The following is a 24,628-nucleotide window of genomic DNA, read 5'->3' on the forward strand; positions in this document are numbered from 1 at the left end:
TAGTTATCTTTAAACAAATTCAAATTTTTGGAGGTCAAATACACCCCTAGATATTTCACTTTTTTAACCACATTTAGTTCTGTCTCTTTCTGAAACTCATCTATTTCTGTAGATGTCAAATTTTTTGCTAAAACCTTAGTTTTTTGCTTGTTCAACTTAAATCCCGCCACCCGACCAAATTCAGAGATCAATTCTAAAACTCTTTTTGTACTAGATACTGGCTCCTGTAATGTTAATACCAAATCATCTGCAAATGCTTTCAATGTATATTGTTTCACTCCGACCTCAATTCCTTGTGCCAACCGGTCCTCCCTAATCCTGTTCAAAAGCACCTCCAGGACTGAAATAAATAATAGAGGGGATAGTGGGCACCCCTGCCGTGTCCCTTTTTCAATTTTGAACTCCTCTGTCACCACATTGTTCACTATCAATTTAGCTTTTTGCTCTGAATAGATTGCTTCTATTCCATTTTCAAACCCCCGCCCCACTCCCATCCCTTCCAAATTTTTCTTCATAAACATCCAAGAAATGTTGTCAAAGGCTTTCTCCGCATCAATGAAAATTAGTACCGCTCTCGTATTGATATTTGTTTGTAAAAGTTCCAAAATGTCAATGATGTTTCTTGTGTTATCAAATAGATGCCTGCCAGGGAGAAAGCCCGCCTGGTCCTTATGAATAACTTCATTAAGTACTTTCTTAAACCTACTTGCCAAAATATCTGCAAATATTTTATAATCCACATTTAAGAGTGAGATGGGGCGGTAGTTCTTAAGTTGAGTCTTTTCAGTTTCTAGTTTGGGTATCAATGTGATGAAAGCTTCTTTCCACGTTTCCGGTGCCTTCTTCCCCTCCATAATCTGGTTACAAACCTCCATCAAAGGTTGTATCAAATAGTCTTTCAAAGTCTTATAATATTTGGAGGTAAGTCCATCGGGGCCTGGAGATTTGCCTAGTTGCAGGTTCTGTATGGCACCTTCAATTTCCTGTTGTGTTATTTTACAGTTCAGGATTGTTCTCATTTCCTGAGGTATTTTTGGTAGACCATTAGTTTTTAAGAATTGCTCCACCTCCAGCTCTTTCTCTGGCCCCTGTGCGTAAAGTTCTTTAAAATATCTCTGGAAACACTTTCTAATTTCTTCTGGTTTCTGAACATTTCTCCCTTCAATCTCTAGATTTGTAACTGTGTTTAATTTTTGTCTCTTTTTTAACTGCCATGCTAGCAGTTTCCCACACTTATTTGCTGATTCAAAAGATCTTTGCTTCATTTGTTTAATTTTCCATTCAACCTCTTGATTTATCAATTTCAAATATTGTGCTTGGAAGAATTTCACTTCTCTCAGCACCTCCTTCGACTTAGGCCTAGATCTTAGTTTTTTCTCTCCTTCTCTTATTTTCTCCAGTATTTTCTCCTTCTTTTCATTCCAGAGTCTTTTCTTAATCGTATTTTGTTGTATCAGAAACCCTCTCATAACTGCTTTACTTGCGTCCCAGATTGTTCTTTTTTCCACCGTGGTATTTAAATTTATCTCGAAATAATCTTTTAAGGTTTTTGGGGCCTTTTTGACGATCTCCTGGTCTCTTAGTAGGGTGTCATTCATTTTCCATCTGAAAGAACCGATTAAATTAAGTCTCAATTCCACTTTCAAAGCATTGTGGTCGGAGCAGGTTCTTGGGCAGATTTCCACTTTTCTAGTCTTAGGTGCCAGTCCTCTAGTCATCCATATTTGGTCGATTCGTGTCCATGACAGATGAGCCTCAGAAAAGAAGGTTCCTTCTTTTCCTAGGGGATTCTTCGTCCTCCATATGTCAATCAAATCCATGTTGTCAGTCATTTCAAAAAAAGTTTTAGGTAGTCTGCCATCTTTCGTTATGTTTTGACTTTGTGACTTGTCCATGTTTACAGAAACGACCCCACTGCCAGTGATCTAGAATAATTGAGAGAGAGACTCCAACAAAAATTCCATATTGCCTTTTGCAGTAAGGCAATTACCACAAATATCTGCATGCCTCAGCTAATGAAGCAAACGTAGCAGCACATATGTTCCATATGAAGCAATTTAAACCACAGTGCACACACAAAAAGGAAAGATAATGCCTCAGTGTGTGTGTGTGTGTGAGAGAGAGAGAGAGAGAGAGAGAGAGAGCACACTTAAACAGATTGGAAAGACAAAATTAACTAATACTCCACTGGGTCTCCTCCAGTTACCAACTCGCCAGCTTTTCATTCTGCTGCTGCCTTCTGTTTTGGTTGCCCTAGAAACAGAACAGTTCCGCCTTTCAACAGAAGCAAAAGGTAGTACTTTGGCTTCTGCCGTAGTGATCCAACAGGATTGGCTGTCATGGAACAGCAGCAGAATGCATCAAGTCAGGGGTGGGCAAACTCTGGCCCTCCAGGTGTTGCTGAACCATAATTCCCTCCAGCCTTGGGGATTGACCACGCTCTCTTTCCACATCAGGACTGGTTAGTCACCTGCACTAACTATTCCCCAGAAGGCATCAGTCTGTCCCCTGGAGTGCTTGTGACATGGAATCAACAAACTAGCAGCAACCAACTTTGCAGGTCAGATTCAAGGTGCTAGCTTTAACTGTATAAAGCTTTATGTGGCTCAGGACCCCATTGACTAATTGAGTTTCTTTGCCCATATGAACGTACCCAGACCCTCAGGTCATCTTCAAATGCTCTTATTTAATTATGCCCTCTGTGGGAGGTGCAGAAAGAGGCTGTACAAGGACCTTTTCTTTTTTTATATTATTTATAATTTTCATTTATATACATTACAATTATTCAATGATAATTTTAACATACCTGACTTCGACTCCCTTCCCTTTCTTCAGTTCTTTACATTTATTTTTGTCCTCTCCTTCATACTCTAAATTGTCTTATTCTTTTATATATATCATATAAAAACCTGCAGTTTCAAAAATATATAACAATCCTGCCAATATCTTGATCTGCTTACAGTTTATTTGTAAATACTCAATAAACCATTTCTATTCCTTTCTAAAAAGTTTATTATCTTTATTTTTTATTCTTCTGGTAAGTTTTGCCATTTCTGCATACTCCATTAGTTTCAGTAACCATTATTATCTCACTGGGACCTCTTCTTCCTTCCATTTTTGGGCAAGTAATATTTTTGCAGTTATGGGCACATACATAAATAAATTTCTATTTAGGTAGTTCTGATTCCATAATTCCTAAGATAAAAGCTTCTGGGGTTTTTTATGAATCTTAAGCATCTTTTTCAATTCATTATATATCATTTCCCAGTAAGCTTTAACCTTATTGCAAGACCACCACATATGGAAACGATACATCCTTTCTCTTTACATTTCCAACACTTATTCGATTTTGATTAATACATTTTTGCCAATCTACTAGGTGTTGGGTATCATCTATATAACATTTTCATATAATTTTCTCTTAAACCATAACATGCTGTAAATTGTATATCCATATTCCATAATTGTTCCTATGCTTCCATTTCTATGTTATGACCAATATCTATTGCCCAATGTATCACTGACTATTTCACTTGTTCGTCCTTTGTCTCCCATTCCAATAACATCTTATACATTTTAGATATCACTTCAACATTACAGTTTAACAGGTCTCTCTCTAGTTGTGATAGTTGTTCCTCAAACATCCACTTCGTATCCTTTTTAAATACTTCATTCAAATGATGCTATTGTAACCATGTTGTTAACATCCCTGATAAATCCTTAAACTCTTTTAATTTAAATTCTCCACCCTCCTCTCTTAGCAAATTTCTATAAGTCGTTCAACTTTCCATCGTATTTTTCTTTTTCACCTCTATGGCTTCCAAAGGCAAAAACCAAAGTGGTGTTTTAGTCTCCAATAAGTTTTTATATTTATCCCATATTCTATACAATTTTTTCCCAAGTATATGGTTTGTGAAACCTTTATTTACTTTTGCCTTTTCATACCACAAATAAGCATGCCAGCCAAAAAATATTATCATGACCTTCCAAATCTAAAATATACAGATTCTTCAATAAGGACTTTTTCTGCAGTAGCACTCTGCTTTCAGAACACTCTCCCAAGTGAAGCGCACCTGACTTCAAGTCTCACATATTTTCAGCATCAGGTTAATACTTTTTTATACACCTAGATGTCTGAATGTTGGTATTGTTCATACCATGGATGTAATTTAGCTGCTTGTTGTTTTATGGCGATCACTCTTGAAACTCTTATGGCAAGAAATGTGTAAGTTTCTGTGCTTCTAGTGTGTAAAACTGAAAAGACCATTTGAACTTATCCTGCATTAGCCTTGGGAAATGCTGCCCTTTAAAAACTACCTATAATTAGCAAGAGTTGGGAAGACAAATATAGATGCTGAAGAGGTGAGGCATTAGCAGTCAAAGATTAATTAATACTCATTCTATTAGAGCTACCTATGCCAAGAGACTTTGGAACTCATCCTTAAGCTTGCCCTGTCACAAAAGGATAGAAAAGCCATTTTTCATGTTTGCTCAAGTAGGTCACACAAAATATTTCCAAAAAAACTAGGGGGGAAGAGCAGCTTTTAGGGATAAATTGTTCTCATTTATTAAAGCAAGACATTGTGTGTTGGTTTTTAAATACTTTTCTGATCCCATTTCTGCCACAACCACCATACAAACAACACTGCTCTCACCACCTGTTATAGGATTCACCCACACAATCTATATGCCGGGTTGGAGAGACACACACAAATACCAGACTGCAACTCAGCGCACATTTTACCACACTTTACTTCTACACTGCATATAAGACTCCCTTTTCTCACAGCATGGAAGCAGAGTGCTTTGTAGCTGCTTCATGAACTTGATCTACTTCCATACTGGCTGTGGTTTCACATTCTTAGTGGCAAGTACAAAGTAGATAGGCTTTGCTCCATCACTGGCCCAACAGCTAGGGAACAGATGGTGAGGAGTGTGGCCTAGAAAGTTTCTGGTGGGCTACATTTGGCCTGTGGGCAGGAGGTTCTTCAGTATAAAATAGTATAGTCCATTCCAGTGCCAGGTTACCAAATAGGCAGAGTAGTCACTAGCGTATGGGCCTCACACTTTTTAGGGACCTCATGACAACTGATCAAAATAATATGATATAATTTGTGAGGTGAGCCCTGAGATTTCAACTGCCTTGAGGCCTCCACAGGGTTTAAGCTGGCAGTGGTCCATTCTACCATCATGGGAATCTACTCTTTCCTTTTTCTTCTCATATAGCCCCAATTTCTCTCGCAGAAGAGGAGGGGAAAGAAAAAATAGGCTGCAAGCACCTTCATGTATAGCTTCTTCCAATCTACTACAGTGGTACCTCAGGTTACAAATGGGATCCGTTCCGGAGCCCCGGCTGCATCACAAAAATTTTGTAATCAGAGGACCGCTTATGTGCATGCACGCGCAAGCGGCAAATCCACTTCCAGGTTTGCCACGGCCATAACCCAAAGATTCCGTAAGCTGGAGGTTACGCAACACGAGGTACCACTGTATTTCCACTCTCACAATATGCACTATGCAGGGAACTGGAAAACACAAAGGATCATGCAATGCAGACTCAGTGGAAATGATACCAGAACCCTTTTTTACTTCCCTTCCCCATACAAAACTGAAACAGGCTGGGTGTCTGTGTAACAACAGCATGTTTACATGGAAATATTTCCATGCAATTTGTTTTTACAAATAAATACTAAGTTCAGATAGAGAATAAAAGTTGATTTTCTCCTCCCCTGCTGTAGACTTGACATCAGTGGGATTGTAAAATACAATTTCTTCCTATTTAGTTAGAACCTCTAAAGTTAATTAATACAAGAAGATAACTAATTAAGGGAGAGGAAAAACTCACTAATTACGGTATATCATGGGTCAGCTTTTAGGGCAATTAGAAGTAACCTAAGTAGAAGCTCAATAACTATTGAGAGAATTGTAAATATTGGTGGGTAAATTATATAACAAATTTATGCATTTACAGTTGATAGAAATGCAATTAGAAGTTTGCTATACACTATTACATCCAACAGCACCAAGAAGTGCAAAGCATAAAGCATGTACAAGTAGTTAGATATGTATCATTTCGTTTGCATTTATGTTCTAACAGATTTACATTTTCAATAAAAACATTGGGAGGGGATACACAAACACACACACACAGACCTTTAGCAGCAGGAATGAAATTAAATTAGTTCATTGCTAGAAGCATGAACCATTAATGAAATGTAACTGGAGAACTTTCTCCAGTATTTATTCAGTGTAATTAAATTCTTTTATTCAAAATCTATACTTAGCCAAGCATAAAATATTGCACCATCATAATAACTTCACAGTGTAATCAAGAACTGAACTATCAGCATCTCATTCCTTTTCATAGCATCTGAAGGCTTTAAATCACTAACACTGTTTGAAGTATAATCAAAAGGAAAGATGAAAAAGAACCTGCTCTAACCAGCTACTATAGTTCCTAATTCATTTTTATTTCTTTTTAAGAAAGCCATCAGAGGCTAGTCTTCACTAGCCAGTCTTGAGAAGTCTGGAAGTTTAATGCCTTTACTCAAAGGCTGTTAACAATAAACTTCATGTGACCACCTACTGCCCCCTGGAGTACCTAAAAGTGAGAAATGGGAACAATCACAGTCTGCTGTGGTGTTCCAGGCAGGAGTTCCAGGAAGAAGCTACCGCTCACATGTCTGGCATTCATAAGGGCCCCAAGTCCAAACTCTGTAATTTCTAGTTTAATAGGAAATCAAATGACAAGACCAGCACAGTCCTGAGGCCCAAGATAACAGAGTAGACAGTTGAAGACAAGGGGCGTTCTAATACAGTACAGTATAGAGAAATGGAAGGGTGACTCTATAATTAAAGCATCAAGCATTTTTGGTTAAAACCACAACACGTCTATTCCTAAAATGTGCAAAGCCAGAAAAAGCTGTCTTAATTTTAATGGCATTAAATGTTGCAGACATTTGTCTAAAGCAGTGTTGTTTCTCAGCCTTTTACTGACCGTGCCCCCACCGTCCCACCAGTAGAAAGGTAGCTATTTAAATGTTTTGTCTGTAAACAGAACATGTTTTATTTATAATTAATACAAAATACAATTACCTAAAAATTTATACTTTGTATTTCTCAATCAATGTGACCCTTGTGCTTGATGACCAGAAACAAGCTTTTTTATATCCGGTTCTATTGCTGTGAGGGATAACTGAAGACCACCTCTGTCCATTCAGTTAAGGCAATTCCACGTTAGGCCGAGTAAATAATTCACACGACTGAAACCTGATTCTACTGAATATGAAGTAGGAAAAGCCTTGAAAAACAATTTTGCTTTATCCCAAAGCTGTGGAAACTTTTTAGATATTCTGTTTTCTTTTCTCGGTCACTTCTCTGTTTTCTTCACTTCTTGGTTCCCTCTGTGGCCCCCTAGTCTCATGCTGTGGCCCCCCATTTACACAATTTTCATCTTTGCCCCCCTTGGAATTTCCTGGGGACCCCCAGACGACCATATGGCCCACAGTTGAGAATTGCTGGTCTAAAGAGCCAGGCATGCAGTGAGAATCAAGCCTGACTCTGAACTTCTTTTTTTAGAGTTGCAAAACATGAACTTCACAGATGATTTTTTATGCATACAAAAGGATCTAGCACTAAGATAAAAACATATTTCTTAAACTGATAATTCTAAAATGGATGCTAACTATAATTCTTTAGAATAAGATATACATCTACTAATGAGATATATCCCCAGGGCACCCAAGAAGAAGCAGACACCTGCAATTAATTGAAGGTGTCAGTAGCTACCACTTTGCTGGGGGGAAATACAGCTGAAAGTGCATTTACTAACCATGGCTATAAAAAATGACTTGAAACAGCAGGTTTTTTTCAGCCTGTTCAGCAGGACTCTTTACCAAAACTTTCAAAGTACATTATTTCACAAATTTAAACAGAAAAGGGGACCATATTATTTCTCCAGGCTTCTCTTTTCCATATAGGAAGAAGAAATGCCAACAACCGATGTGAGCATTTCTTTTTTTAAAAAGGCTAACTTAAAACAGAAGTTATCTGTCTGGCGTATTACCATGTGTCACATTATGAGAAACCTCCTTGATAAGATAACTCCACAATCCTTCAAATAGAAGAACTGCAAATGGCAATGTGCCACTCTGGAAAACCAACTAGAGGAAGATGAGAAGAAACAAAAGCGTGTATTTCAATACTAGCTATTCTTAGGACTCAAACTACATGTTACAGAGTTCTGTGTTTTTCCTTATTCTTCTGCATTTAAAAAAAACGCACACCAAGAAAAGCTGATTAATCCTTTCCCCTCTGATCGTTTTCACACCCTAAACCACTGTCCATACTGCTTTTTCACTTGCACATGTGGAGTTGGTGGGGCAGATAGTAAGCTGCCGTATCCCGAGTCAGACCACAGGTCTATCTATCAAGGTCAGTACAGTCCACACTAAATGACAGTGGTTCTCCAGAATGGTATGAAATATACAGTTTGAGCTCCACACTGAAAAGTTTAGAATTTGAAGAAAAACAGCTGCACATAGTAACCTAAGAATTCTGTTGCAAAATTGATGATCTTCCAAGCTTACTGAACGGGGATGCCCTTTTGAGGACCAAAAGATAGGACAAAATAGTTTCACAGATTAACAAAACAAGATGCAGCAACAGCAGTGCCTCCTCCAAATGAATTCTGATTGGGCAAGTGGTTACTAAGAACCAAGAGTCCATGGCAACTTTGGAGCTGCAATTCTCCCCCTTTATTCCATCTGAAAGCCTAAGGCAGTTGTGGTGGGGCCTGCTCAGCTACCGCACTCAAGCTGGCCCCACAGAACCTGCCAACGTACTTCTAGCAAGGTGGTCTCTCTTCTCTATAGTGAGCACACTTAATCCCATGGATGCTTTATGTCATTATGTCTCTGGGTCTAATCAGCCAATTATCGGGATAATTAGTTTAAAAAAGGATAGCTTGATTGGAACATGAGACAGTCACCACTATCAATATGATGAAATGAAGGGCTTTGATTTCAGAGTACAGGCAACTACTATGGATTTGGCTGAAGGCCTCTTGAAGGGAAGGCCGCAACACACTCAAAAACACCTCTCACACTTCAAATGGCAAATACAAGACAAGCTTAATAACTTCTCTTCTCCACTCTAGTACACTTCATCACATCCAAATTGCTTTTCTGTTTCACAACCACATCTTGTAATGGGCTGTGAGCCCCGGTAATTTTGTACATTTCCTCTCTGAATGAATGTCAGCGCCACTCGGTTTTCCTACCACCAGATGATCATCATTTGAATGGGATGCTGAGCAAGTCTGGTGATAAAGTAAAGGATTTTCATATGCTGAATGTAACTTTCCAATTAGGTCATGCCCCCTCTTTTGAAATACCAAGCATCTTCAACAGTATTTGCCCAGCTATGAAAACAAAGCCAGAGTTCAATAAGATTGCATCCCTGTACATCAGATACATTTTATTACAGTGTCTACTTTGTTTAATTTGATCAGAGCTGGTTAGCCTGTGTCTCCCCAGATGTTGCTGATCTAGGACTTCCATCAATCCCAGCATGGCCAACAGCCACGGTGGATTAAAGTTGTGGTTCAGCAACTTCTAGTGGGCTATATGTTATCCAGCCCTGCTTAAAGCAAGTGGTGGATAATTACTAACGTGCACATTATTCCTTTAAAACATTTTACTCTGAGAGCTGCAAATTTCATAAAACAATTTCTCATGTCACAGCACATTTTTGTGGAACTTCTCTCCAGTTCAAGCTAGCCTTGGCATCCCTATTCACTCACCTCAAAGCACCCTTAATGTAAATCCTAGTAACTACAGAAGTGCTGTCTGCATATGCTTGAGGCATTGGTCCCAATCTGAAGTATTTTGTGCAGACAATAAATCTTCCCAAATCTCCACTGAACCACCCATCAGGGCAAGTTATTTCTGTGAATATTGTTCACCTTTTGGGTGGTTATAGGAGAAGATGGCTGGACTCTTCTTCTCCCCCACCAAACTGGTGATCAGTTCTGTCAGAAATGACAATGCTGATTACTGAGGGCCCTTCTTTTCCTTCTGAAATGCTGGCTTCTACACTCATGGGATCACTTTCAACTGATGTGACTTGTGACACAGGACCCACGTCCAAACCTAACTTGATGCCACTGGCTGTCTTCCTTATATATATTAATGTCTTCCTTGAATATATTAAGTACATTTGGAAAAACAGGGTAGTTAGCAAAGTCCTGTTAAAACTAGCCACCCAAAACCCTCTGCACATAGTGGGGTTTAAAAAAACCCAAAAACAATTCTGGTACTTTACAACTGGATAGTTCTTCCTCCCAATTACAGGTTAAATACCACCACTATCCATCACCACTATTATTTTTTTAAAAGTTATAAATCACTATTCTGTTCAAAGCAGACAAAATGAACAGAAACTTACAAGTTCTATTAACCAGCCCCATATACATTTAATGAGCTGTTCAGGGTAAGGTAATGGTTCAAGAGAATTGAGCTTCTGGCACAAAACTGAGCTTCTGGTACAAAAGTGATTACAGAGAGAAGCACTTCCAAGGTACAAGCAATCTCTGCTGGTGATTTGCTAACATTATCTTGGCTCTTCTTATCTCTAGGAACACAGGAAGTAACAGAAACAAAACCCAAGCCACACAACTTCTTAAGATACTGAATCTTTATGATGATACATTATGCCATTTACCACATTTCTCTCAGCGCTGGAAAAGCAAGTATTTTGCTTTAATATCCACCAGACATCAATTCTGAAGGTTGCGAAGTAAAACAAGGATTGCTGGAATTAAGTAGACCATAGTTTTGTTTTATGGGTGCCTGAAACTGGGGGTGGGGAGAGAGAGAGAAGAGGAGGAGAGCATGTTCTAAAAACTCTGTCACTCTTTAAAGCTAGCAAGGCTCAGAACTTACATGTGCATAAGCTCAGTCAAGCGACAAATATGAAGCCAATGTAGTCCAAAGGTCAACTTTCACTTTATATATTAGGTTATAGCAAGCCATGTTGTTGCCAGAGTGTTTAATCCTAAGTGTGGTGTACTGGATTTTACTTTTAAAGACACAGATACAGTGGTACCTCCAGTTGCGAACGGGATCCATTCCAGAAGTCTGGCCGCATCCCAAGGAATTTACAACCGGAGCACCGCTTCTGCACATGTGCGCAGCGCGTAGAGCGCTTCTGCACATGCACGCATGGTGAAACACGAAAAAATACTTCCGGGTCTGCCATGTTCGTATCCTGAAAGGTACGCAGCTAGAGGAGCGCGTATCTAGAGGTACCACTATATAGAGTTTCATGAATTTATATGCTGCTTTTCTACTTTCCCAGTTTTCAAAGTGACTCACAACGTAAGATAGTAAAATGGAACAATAAAACGTTTATAAGAATGTTGTAAAAATAATTTATTCCTGAAGCAGAAAACTGAGGTAGATTAAAACGTAAAGCGTAAAGAGTAATAACCAGCACTGACACAATGAAATATCTGCTAAAACTTGTTGAATAAATACATTTCAGCCTAGCACCTGAGACACCAGTGCTGGTGCCACTCTAACCTCTTGGGGAAGAATGTTCCATAGATAATCACCATCTCTGAGAAGGCCCTCTTTGCCAGATGCCGCCGTCCTTGTCCCTGAAGGTGAGGGCATTTGGGAAAAGTCTTCTCAGATCTGACAAACTCAGCCTCCACACATGCAACCTCCACCTCAACACAAAGGGTATTTCTCTACTAGTATAATAGAATACCCAGTCATATGTGTAGAATGAAGATAAACACTGAAGATGGTAAGCACTTTACATGCCCATGATCCACTGAAATAAAAGAGACTAATCATGGCAGAGCACACTGAGGATCACGACTTGTGATGTTTAACACCACGTTGGAAGGAGAGTGATCAAGAAAGGCAAACTGATGATGTTGGCTTATTATTACACTATTTTCATAATGAATGCATGGTTTTATTCTGGTTTATTTTAACATGCAATTTTAAGATGCATATGTGTTTTAAAATCGCTGGCTGGTTTGTATTTTTATTTTGATACAATTTTGTGTTGACTTGCTTTTAATACTTTGATTTTATGAGTATTTTCAATGAGTATATTATATTATTTGGTGTAAACTGTTTTGAGTTTTTTTTGTTGGTATCACAGTACATAAATCTTGTTAAATGAAATATTTTATATTTCTGTTTATATTATATGTTGTTTTGTAAGTCACCCTGTGCTCTTATCTGGAGGAAGGATGGAGCATAAAAACTTATCAATAAATACTCCACACTGAAGGTTAGAGATTATATAACCTAGGGTGTGTGTGGGTGTGTGTGGGTGTGGGTGTGTGGATCTTGGATTTCTTTCCTCATTAGAAATTTCTATGGTACTGAACCTGTGGTACTGAAGGCTCTGACATCAACTGGCTGAGCAGATTCGGTGGCACAGAATGTTTGTGAACATTCTAAGTACTCAGGAAACAAAAGCATCATAATATTTCTGCAGTCCTTTACTGTGCAAAAAGGCCAATTTGAGATTGCAACTTCCTTAGGGAAGCGAATGACTTTGAGGGCAGGCTGAGAACTTGAAAAGCGACACTAAAGAGCACTGAGTCAAGAGATATGCTGAAGGAAAGATACAAAGTAAGTAGCATAGCAGGAATCAGGTCTGAAAACCAGGAACAATGGAAGGGGAAGGAAAAGTAAGCTTGAGGGGAAAAGGAAGCAAGGAGTAGACAAATGAAGGTGCTACTAAGTGAAGGGATGGTAGGGGCTGAATTGCAAATACAGTCGTACCTTGGTTTTCAAACAGCCTAGTTCTCGAACATTTTGGCTTTCGAACATCATAAACCCGGAAGTGACTGTTCCGGTTTTCGAACGTTCTTTTGGAAGCCGAACGTCCAACGGGGCTTCTGCAGCTTCTGATTGGCTGCAGGAGCATCTGTGATTTGGAAGTCAAATACTTTGGAAGTCGAACAGACTTCCAGAATGGATTCCATTCGACTTCCAAGGTACAATTGTACTGGTTTAGACTTAATGTACAAGTTTATTCAGGAGACTGATTGCTTCCCTAGTATACATAGTGGTAGAGGGTGACTTGGAAATTTTTTTAAGAAAGAAAGAAAAGATCCAGCTGTTTTGCTGTTTTTGAAATTTAAGGATGCCTCAAAAAACGGCGTGACCGGGGGGGCGGGTCTACTGTTTCAGGAATTAACTTTACAGAGGTTGCACCATTTGGATCCCAGCCACTTTCAACAGCATCACCAAAATATGGCAGCTCCCCCCCCCCCCACAAAAAGCCCAGGGCTGTGAACAAAGTAAAAACAAGAAACTAGCTGAAGACTGCAGTTAAGGGCAAGGGCTACAAACTCAGCAGTAGAGCATCTGCTTTCCACATGTAAGAATCCAGAATCAATCCTTGGCATATCCAGGTCGGGGTGGAAATGTCCTCTCAGAACCCTGAGGAGCCATTGCTGGTCACTGTAAACAATACTGGGATAGGGGGATCAATGGTCTGACTCATCATGATGCCGCTTTCTGTGTATTAACTGGAAACAAGCAATATAGCAGGAGATAGCAGCAGGGACATGGCTCACACTCAGTCACAGGAGAAAACACTATATCCAGATAAGGCCAGAAGAGGCCTTATGTTTTGCAGACATATCAATATAGGCACCAAAACTGATTATAACCACATAGCTTCTTAATGCCCAATAGAATAGGGAGACGTTATCTATGCTTGGAACAGTAAACACATTCATCTCAAATCAGATAAATGACTCCATAAACTCACAGTCAGTAAATGGATGTAGTTTTGGGTTTGTTTTTGTTTTTTGCATAGATGCCCTTGTAACAAACCAGTTTTCTACTTCATCCATATAAACAAAACTAGGGGTTGCACAAACCATAATTATTTAACAAACCAGATTACCAAACAAGGATCAAACTGTAGTTTGATATTCAGGTTTGTTAACCTATGGTTTTGGACAATGGTCTAGATTCTATACTCTTCTTAACGTTAGGTACATTATGGGATAGGCCATCATTTCTTTACCTGGAAAGAATTCATCCAGCGAAGGGAAGGTGGCAGCGAAGCATTACTCTGAGACAGTATCAGCAGGAATTCCAAGCAGGTTTTGGATGGAAATGTTAGAGAATGTACTCCCATATCACTTTCCCATGAATCAACTAGGCTGGAAAACATTCAGAAGTGTTGTTTAATTATTATGCTGGAAATTCAAAGTTCCAATAAAGGGATACTGTACACTACCTTTTGCTTACAAACATGCAAATATCATATCTGAAGTTCCATCAACTTTCATATGGAGATTCTGTAGGGCAGAGCTTTCTAAACTCATGTTGGTGACACACTTTTTAAACATACTGCGACACAGTAATTCAGTTTTACTAGCAGACCCAAGGTTAAACTAACCCCTTTCCAGGCCCAGGAGGAGCTTGGGGAGCATTCACATAACAAACCCACACACTAACACGTCGTGACACACAGTTTGGAAAGTTCTGTTGTAGGGGAAGGAAATGCAGAGGTGCAGGTTTTTTTCTAAAGCATAAGGAGAAGTTGGTTGCAGTTGCTTACTAATACCAACTGAATGCAAAAAGTTACTTATTCAGGTCCAGAGCACAATGCAATCTACAACATTCTCAGCAGTGAGTCAGAGCGCGTCTCATTAAAAGGAGACCCAAATAGCTCTCAGGAAAAAAATGGCTTTGCAAGTACTTGAAGGGGGTTTTCTTTCATTTTTAATTGCTCCGTTCACTGAACAACGGCCAGTCTATCGCACTTCAACCACAGCGTCATGAAATTCATATTCTAATGGACGACAGAAAGATGAGTAATAAACATAGATTACTCAGAATCACAGCCACTGCAAAGAGAAGCAAATGGAAAGCATTCGGATTACTTGGTTGGGATCTGAGCAACTGTGCAGTACCTAGAAGCAACACACAGTTTAACAATGCACCTCACGCTTAGGACTGCCATAGAGTTCGTGGCAGTTGTATGAAACACTTCTGACTTCAAAGCAGCATTTGCTTGCATTTCTGTGAGGTGCTTCAATAACCATGGATGAAAACATGAACATAAAACATCAAGCAGTTGGCACACTGATTAGCTATGAAAAAAACCATCCTTGGTTCAAATTTCCACTAAGCCACTGATTCTGTTAGTAAAGGTAAAGGGACCCCTGACCATTAGGTCTAGTCGTGGCAGACTCTGGGGTTGCAGCGCTCATCTCGCTTTATTGGCCGAGGGAGCTGGCATACAGCTTCCGGGTCATGTGGCCAGCATGACTAAGCTGCTTCTGGCGAACCAGAGCAGCGCACGGAAACGCCATTTACCTGCCGGAGTGGCACCTATTTATCTACTTGCACTTTGACATGCTTTTGAACTGCTAGGTAGGCAGCTCACCCAGTCACCGGGATTCGAACTGCTGACCTTCTGATCGGCAAGTCCTAAGCTCTGTGGTCATGAGCAAAATGCTATTTCTCTATCTCAGACCCTGATCTGCAATGTGGACGTAAATATACTAGCATATCTTAAGGTAGGGTCACTAAAGAAATGTTATGTGACTGTGAAGTCCTTTTGAGAACATCTCAATATAAATAGCAGTATTTTATTCCTAGTATGCAAATAGCCTGATGCAAACGCTTCAGGATTATTTGGGGTGCAGAGGGCAACTGACCAACCCATTCTTCTCAAACCTTGCCCACAGCTTCTGCATGTGCCATAATCTCAAGCCACCAGACTGTCATAATGGCATGATCCTGGTGATAAATGTTAAAATAACAAGCAGCTGATGGGCAGCCTACTGTCATGTGAAGGGTCTGCTATGTGCAGAAAAAGGAAATCATATCTTCCTTTAGCCATGAGACAACTCTACCCCATTATCTTCTGGGGCCACACAGACTTACAGCAACAACTGCTACTGAAGCAACTTCATTCTTCTGCCAACTGGATTCTCTAGCAGATCCGTAAGTTCCATCTGCATTTGAATTATTTTATGGATGTGTCTTTTAGCACATTTTTCTGCTTCTGCTATTTTCATGCCAATGTTTGGAACTTTTTTCCATTTGCATTTTTATTGTATTTTGCTACTGCATAGGTAGCCTCCCTTGACAGGAAGGATATAAGTCTATAAAATAATAGCAATACTTCAAAGTGTGGCGGTTATATGAGTTTATATGTTGGGAGCATTTGACTGACGTTTAGTCACTAACCCATGCCTGTTCTTTTGTGTTTCTTACAGTCTGGCAGCCTGCCCTAAATATACAATTCCCTACAGAGTGATATAGGATTTTTAAAAAAGTATCTTTCAATAGCAGCTCACTGAACTGCCTTTCAAAGGATGCAGTATGAAAACATTGATGAATAGGATCCCATTATAGGAGATGTGTTGTGGGTTTGTTTTTGGAGGGTGGGCTTAAGCACGACACAACAGCCATGGCTGAAAATAAGTGAATACTGACTTTATAAAATTCACCTCTCCTGGAAAAGCTTGTAGCCTAAAGGAATTTCTAACAACTGTGCAGTATTATGGATCTTTTCCCTCTTTGCCTGCTACTTGAACCCTTCAACTTGAAGAATTATTTATTGTTGCATGGTCTTTCAGATGAAATCTGCCCAAGTTAGTAACCAAAAATTTAAGGTAGCCATACTGGTTTATTAGAAGAAAACCCCAAAGGAACAACTGTCACAATATAGTAGCAGGTTTTAAGTTCACCAGAACTGTTTTTCTGGCTGGATGTTAAGCAAGCACACAAAAACCAACAAAAAGGTGGTTGGGGGTGGGGAGTGTGCAGGATGAAAGTTTCACACAGTCTGCAGCAGGAGCTATGAAGACTTATCAAAGAAATCCTATACAAGTCTACTCAGAAGGAAGTCTGTTTGAGTTCAATAGAGCTTATTCCCAGGTGCTATACTGTGGCAGCTATAACAAGCTAGATCTAGCCTGCACCTCTTTTTAATTGAGGATTGTTGGTTTAGTAGGACAATGGGGGTTGCCTAATTTTTATCTGTTATTATGGCAGCAGGGTTCATATGGTGTATTTCAGAGGTACATCTGAACATCACTAATTTTTATTTTTATTGAAATGGGCATTTTGTGGGCCCACAACAGCTTTCATTTTCCAAATGTGCCTCCCAAAAATGGTTGGGGAATTCTTGGATTACATCTTGCCAAGTAAAAAATAATAATTCAAGTTTCATAATGAGTTACTGAGGTAAAGGGCTTGCTCCCATCAGGAAGTACTTAGATACATTAACAAAGCTGGAGATTAATTTTAGTTACATAATTAGTTTTTTCTTTCTGTTTTTTTATAGATTGGTTCATATCCAGACTGAATAAGGCTCTGGGGAACAAGGGATCATGCTTGTGACATTTTGGATTTTTGCATTCAGTCTATTTGGATTTTATATAACTGTCATTTATTTTAAATCATAGGCACTGACCTATGCCAGATCCATCAACCCCAATGTTGTCCTTTCTGATCAGGAACTGCTCTGCATAGTTTCTGACAGAAATTGTTCTATCCTGTTACTGAATCCTTTTTAAAAAACTGGAGGTGATGGGAACTGAACCCTTGCCTTATGTACGCAAAGCATGTTGTCTGTCACTGAAATACAACCCTTCCCCTTTTATTTAAATAATAAATGTTATTTAGATGCACTACTTTTGGGAGATATGCACCATGTTGTACTCAAAATTTGGGTATAAATAATAAACCTATGGCAATGAATAGGCTACAAAGAAAATAGAAAAGCCATGGAACAAGTGATTCAGTCTTCTGATCCCCACCTACCCAAGCTGATTTTTCTTAAATGAACCTAACGAAAGTGAGATACATAAAGATGGTCTCTATTTTTTGTAATTCAACTGCTGCCTCTTTTGAGCCATCTCGTTTCTAAACAGCTTCCTAATTCATTTAGGCCTTTCTTTGGTAAGATTATATATCTTCTGATAAAAACTCCATACCAGTTTGTGATACCCATTGTTTAGAACGCATACAGTGGCTTGACATTCCAAAAGTAAAAGCAAGTCATGGTTTAGCGCTCCATGTCTTCTTTCACTGGCCATCTGTTCAAGACTTCTGTTGTTATGGTCCAGCTGGCTTCAGAGAGGCTATAACTAGGTCTCATCAATTAACCCAAGTCATGGTTTACAAACCCACTTGCAAATCTAGGTTTGCTGGATAACCCAAAACCATTGTTTGCTAATTCAAACTCATGCCAAAAAATACTTGAGCTTCCTTAACCATGATTTGGAACAATGTTAGAGCTGCACCATAGAATGACCAGGACTGGATAGAAACCAAAAAAGGTATGGGTACACAGTCCTTTATACCCCTGTAGTAGGATAACAGATGTATTGTTTTTAACCTTTCCTTACAGAGAAAGAAAAATATATTCCTTTGTAGCTTTTCCCTTTTTTGGCAACTGCGTTAGATAGCCTTTTCAGAGCTTATCATGATTCCAGCATTGCTTTCTTGAGTAGTAGTTGCTTGTTCAACTCCATTGGTGTATGCATGTAATGGGGACAATTTTTCCTCAATGCGCATCACTTTTCACTTATCAGAACTCACTATTTTGTGGCGGGGGGGGGGGGAAGCAGTTTTCTCTTCTACAAACCTTCTAATCTAGAGAAATAGCCTTAGAAACCTGGGATATGTTGTCACAGTTAACATTTCTCTTGGCAAAATACATTTAGCACAGAAGAAAACCTCCTGTCCTTGATTCCCAATTCCCTCTGTCAAGTCTTATTTATTCCTAAACAGTCTAGCCTCTGAAAAAGGAGCTTTACTCTACCTGGATAAACATAGTGAAGGAAACTTTTTTTGTCTTTAATAAGAACTTAAGACAAATAATCCCAAATCCCAAAGGGCCTTGTTAAAGTTGCCTCATAAAATTTTTACACTCACATATGAGTTTGGAGAGGAAAAAATGTCAACCTAGCAGTTTGAGCTCACGCTGACTAATGTAGCCTTAGGGAAAATTCATGTGCCTAGCTATTTCAAATGGATGTAAAGCAGCCAATTATGATAAATCATTGCAGGCTGTGGCTAATGACACATTATTTTCCGACATAATAATCTCATTTTTAAGTAAACAAAATTACAAAGGCAATGTCCAACTATCAGGGAGCTTAGCCGTTTCACTTATGTAAATCGCAATCACATTTCCCTCATCTCTGAGGCAAATAAAACCTCAACAGAGTTTTCTAATATGGAGGGTATAAACTTCTCCCACCCTGAAACATTCAGCCCATTGCCCTTGGGTAACAAAATGCCAAAGGGCCAGTTTATATTTCAGTGGTTTAGCTTTTATGGACTGAACTACTTTGAGTTGTGGGAAGGGAGAGCACATGCTTTAATATTCACACACTCACACATACTTCTCTCCTTGCATGCAAAAAACTAGTACCTCAAGAGATTTCAGCCTAGGCAGATTACTGCAATGTGTTGTCCGTGGGGCTGCTGTTGAGCAGAATCTGGACGCTGCAGCTGGTTCAAAATGCAGAAGTCATGTCGCTAATTGCAACTGAGCACCCCAATCATATTATGCTGGTATCTTTGCTAACTACCAGTTCATTCTGGCATTCAGTTCAAGTTGATGGTTTGGGCTTCAAAACTATATGGTCTGAGACTAGGGCTTCTGAAGGGAGAAAGGCTGCCTTCTCTCACCTGCTATCAATTAAGATGAACCCTTGAACCCTTCTCCAGATGCCCCCATCTTTAGAGATTAAAAAAAGAGACAGAGGGTTTTCCAGGCATGACATCAAAATTGTGGGACACTTTCCACAGTATAGTCCTCTATATTGGAGGATAATGGAGTTCTCTCCATTATAATCTTTAAAAGGACCAGGCAAAGCCTGTCCTATTACTTTAGACTTCTAAGGGCCTTTAATTTGGACTGGGGTAACTTCTGTGCAGCTAAAACACAGTCCAATGTACAAAAACAAGAGTCCCCTTTGTTGTTCTGCCCAGTTTTTCCACCATTGGTACCACCCACCACTTATAGTCCCCAAAAGGTTCCATATAAGAAAAAACAGTTCTCAGAAGGGGGGGTGGGGAGGGAAACACTTCTCACACCTCTGCAATAGCCTGACATGGTATAATCCAAGAAAATCATAGTCTAAAATGCCCTGTCCAAGCAGTGCCCCCTCCCATCCCACATTAATCAAACAGGCACAAAACTTGCATCAAAAACTAGCTTTCAGCTGTGGTGAAGGAACTTGTCTGCCATGTACAAAACTCCAGAAAACCAACTTAACTTTCACTTGTCCTTGTGTATTTTGACAGTACTCTTGTCCACTAGAAGACAATCATTATTTCCCAAGTCTTTCCTTGTTAGCTTAGCATTTGGAATGAAAATTAAAATGATTTTTTTAAAAAAATATTCTGACAGCTACATTACTAAGGGATTTATTATCCCACCATTACCCAAGAGATGTCTTGACTTGCAATTTCTACTAATGGTGCAAACGAACTTCTTGACAATATAAAAAGGGGATTGGGGGTGGGGGATATACAAGTATCAGAACTCTAATTAGAGCATCTAATTCTGTCTTTTGAGTACATAATGTTTCAGGAGATCAGTTATGCCTTTCAATGGATTAAGAGCTTGATATATGAAATCCACAAGAATATTTCAAATTACAGAAAGTGATTACTAACTGCGGGGAGATATACAAACACCAAGAACAACAAAAAGCCCACACTCCCTTCTTAATAAGGTATCTCAATAATAACGGGCAATAAATGTAAGATTTGTCATTGAGTTTGATGGTACACAGTACTGCAGAAAATGGGTCTCTGGAAGCAGCTTCATTATGGGCAAATAGCTGTGCAGTGAAAGAGACCAGGGCCCCACTTCCTTCATTATGCAGCTACAGAATACCCATTATTAAACAGATCTTTCTCTTCCATATACTTGCAGTGTATAAACCATTGGTGCACAACATGTGGCCCTCCAGATGTTATTAGACTCCGACACCCATCAGCTCTAGTCAGCAAGGATGATGGGTAGAATGATGACGAGGGAATATGGGTACTGTAGTCCAGCAACACCTGGAAGGTCACATGTTTGCCATAGCTGGTTTCATTTGTGTACCTCCATGAGTTGGACACAAAAGAGTGGCTGCTAGTTAAAGTAGAAAATGAGTCAAAGCAACCAATGCTATCCAAGCTAGGGCCGAGCCAGTAAGAAGTGGTTTATTATGTCACCACTTTCAGAAATCTTTTAATGGATCACTGCTAAAAGAACAACAAATGTTTGCCTGTCTAGTAAGCATGGCCCCGAACAACCTCCCTGATTGGCTGACATAATTCAGGAATCCCTGTACTCATCTGTAATGAATGACCCACTTTGAATATGTATTCAAGATCGAAGGTTTAGAAACTCAAGTGAGACCAATTTCCATAAAAACATACAAGAAACTTTATTAAAATAAAACTCTGTAAAAAGCAGGCTGAGCAACTGTAGCACCCTGCTTGTGGTTAACGCTTAGCTGGAATGAAATATTCAACGCAGCAATAGAGAAATTAAAATAGTAATTTATTTGTCAGACAAATAAATAAGAGGCTCAGTGGTACGTGGTTACCAAGCTCTGGCCTGGCCTCCTGCCATTCTGGCCAGCACTTATATTCCCTTAATCCAGCCCCCTTTGCTCCTCCTGTGGCTGCCTCTGTCCAATCAGCCTGGTTGAAATTCCTATTGGCTGTTTGCTAGAGCCAATCACAAAAGATACACCCACAAAAGATACACCCACTTCCTTGCCCTTATATGGGAGACAAAGAGCTATATATAAATGACAAATAAGTAATAATATATCTTACATGGAATCTTAATTACCAGCTCACCTCTTGCCCTTCTTGCCCTATTGCCTTCTAAAACAAATGGTTTAATCTTACATTTTATGTTCAACAGATGTCAAGGATCTTGAGTTTCACATCAACATTGAAAGATTTCCTTCATTTAATGTTTCTAAACAAAATGCCTGACAACTATATATCAAGACTGCCCGGATGGCGTCTTCTGTCTGGCAAGGGGGGGGCTGGTGGCTGACTTAATTTCAGGATAAATACAACTCTTACAACCATATGAAATAAGAATCTAGCATTCCTTAAATCCTTTGCATAATTACATTTAAGCCAATATATTTAAGCTAATATATTTCATACATTTATCATAGGTAGCCTCTTAAAAGAATAAAGCTTTTCAAAGTAAAAAGGAAAGAACTCAATAAAACACAGCTTTTAAAAGAAGCCTCTTCAAAAATGTTCTCTTTTTCTGTCAGCTAAATGTTTTTCCCTTTTGCTCCTGGCCTTTGAACCTTAGAAAGAAGATCTGGCTCATTTTACTGGGAGGCACATTGGTATTATCTTCCCCATTCCTAATGGTGTTTTCTCAGCCTTGGGGCAGCATATGTAATTCTCCCTTTTTTATGACTTTGAGAATTGTTTTTCTACTATAAATCAATGGGGCCCTTCTTGTCTTAGGAGGAAAAACATCTTGCCAAGGTTCTTTTAGGCAGCTGGTCTTTTGCCTGGCATGAAACATTTGAAAATCCTTTTTTTTAAGCTCATTTTTTAATACAAGCCTTGATTGAAATATATAGAAGCTTTGATAAAAATGCAGGCTTATGATTAGATGCCTCATTCCCCCCTTTCAAGCTCAAGGACCTTCATCCCAAGTGTCCTTGATAGCTTGACCTTCATCATATTCCTGAGGTAAAGCTCTGTATAGGGCCATGATATGAGGTAGAGTTTCATTTGAAACCATCTTGCTAATTGTACTTCTAAAACATGAAATGATACATGGCATCATACATAAAACCAATACTACTACTGTCAAGAAAAACAAGCAAGACAATAGTATCCCTTTGAGTCCTGTGACATTAGGTAACCAATTGGTGAGCCATCCCATATCCCATCCTTCCCATGTTTGTACTGGGACATGTGCTATATTCTCCATCTTTGTGGCCAACACACGGATTGCCTCACCATTATCAGAAATGTTAAAGCAACAGGCATTCCCTGTCAAGTTCAAGACTCCACATAGGCCTCCCTGCCTGGCAAGTACATAATCCATTCCCATTTTCAGCTGCAAAATGGCGGCTCTACTTTCATCCAACTGTTGTGCAATAAGTCTCAAACTCTGGGCCGTTGCATTGGTTACAAGTTCCACTACTGCTTGCAATCGAATTATTCTGTTTAGATTATAAATAGGATCCCGTGCCCCTTGTATGAGCTCACCAGGATTCCAGGAGGCAGGATCATAATAGGCTATAATGCGCTCTGGCGGCCAATCATCAGTACCGCTCCAACTTTGGGTACTTCCTCCTGCTATATGAGAAATATCAGCATTCCTTCGTGTTCGCCTGGCCGAACTAGTGGGCATAATCCACATTGGTGGTAATACCCAACCCAAGAAACAAGTCCCACTCCATTTGGAAGGGAGTTTCTTGTATGCCCATTCTCCACATATCCACCACAACCATCGGGTCTGAGGTTTTTGGTACGGGGAATACAGAAGGCGAAATACCAAAAGGGGTAGAGAGTTCACAGTGCAGTATGTTAGATTGCCTTCTTCTGTCACAGTTATGTTCCACACCACTTTCCATGCATGAATAAAAGGAGGTGCACAGGGCAAGGCATTCCGAGTTCGATAGGTAGTACCGTGTGCCCAGGTATGACTATTCTTCTTATAATCCCAAGTATAGTGACAATGAGAAGAGCCTATCATGGGAGAATCAGCTGCATCTGATGATTTATGTACACAGAATTCCCCTTGTACAGGTATAACTCGTAATGGTTTAGTTGAGTTCCATCCGGGGAAATTCTGTATTTCAGTTTGGTGTGGCATTTCGCTTACCATACCAATGGCATCTAATGGTATCGGTAATAACGGCATACCTCCCTCTGAATCATCTGGCCCAAGAGAGCAAACAAGGCAATTGGTCCTATTTGCAACATTAGCTACCATTTCAGCTAAACCTACCCACATATTGTGGTCATGGCTGAATCCATATTTAGCCAATTTGGTCAGATTCAAGGACCCTTCCCCTTCCCAAGGGATCAGGATTAATAAAATCATGTTGATGTCTAGTATATGCATTCCTTCCACAAAAGATTACCTTATTGTGATAGCAAATAATTATTAGCCCCAATATAATTCCCCCAGTGACAGAAATGGGGAACCACCAAGACCAAAACATATATCCCGAGGATCCCCAATGAGTAATATCTCTGATAATTGTTCCACAAGGGGGGGCAGTCAATCAATTGTATTAAAGAATCTTTCCGTTCACAGTCGCTGGTTCAGACGCTCCTCAAGCTTCAGGCGTGCGCAGGTCAGCCAGCTTCCAGGTTGTGGCTGCAGCAGGCCGGTCGTCAAATGTTGCCCGTGACCTAGCCCGTTCCCGGTAGGGCTAGATACAGGGGTTTTTGGAGAGAGATAGTTTTAAAGGATTAGAGGGGTCACCTTTGCACGTCCAACTGCCTTCAGACTTCTTCAAACGAGAGTGATGAATCCAGGGGGTCACCTCAGCTACCTTCACCGCTGTTGGAGTAGAGAGCAAGACGGTGTAAGGTCCACGCCACTT

The 24,628-nt window shown here is 39.7% G+C and overlaps 1 protein-coding gene and 1 long non-coding RNA gene across 6 annotated transcripts in view; one reads left to right on the plus strand and one right to left on the minus strand.

The window, feature by feature from the left end:
• Positions 1-24,628, plus strand: part of LOC309339375 — a 77,603-nt gene that overhangs the window by 41,250 nt on the left and 11,725 nt on the right. Inside the window, exons 4-5 of one of the 4 annotated variants that reach the window (XR_014155259.1) lie at positions 4,410-4,495; positions 10,637-12,305. The exons of 1 other annotated variant lie outside the window; for it this stretch is intronic. This is a non-coding gene — a long non-coding RNA (uncharacterized lncRNA). Of the gene's footprint in view, positions 1-4,409; positions 4,496-10,636; positions 12,306-24,628 lie in introns of those variants that run through there. 2 more of the 4 variants (XR_014155260.1, XR_014155261.1) reach the window with 2 other exon arrangements.
• The window catches only part of UBE3D (ubiquitin protein ligase E3D), a 61,449-nt gene that overhangs the window by 8,974 nt on the left and 27,847 nt on the right, over positions 1-24,628 (minus strand). Inside the window, exon 9 of one of the 2 annotated variants that reach the window (XM_081857309.1) lies at positions 14,068-14,206. The exons of the other annotated variant lie outside the window; for it this stretch is intronic. Coding sequence (XP_081713435.1) covers positions 14,068-14,206 — 139 coding nt within the window. The remainder of the gene's footprint in view (positions 1-14,067; positions 14,207-24,628) is intronic. 2 annotated transcript variants of the gene reach the window in all.

The sequence above is a fragment of the Podarcis erhardii genome (genome assembly GCF_964252035.2).
Source record: "Podarcis erhardii genome assembly, chromosome: 3".
Classification (NCBI taxonomy): domain Eukaryota; kingdom Metazoa; phylum Chordata; class Lepidosauria; order Squamata; family Lacertidae; genus Podarcis; species Podarcis erhardii.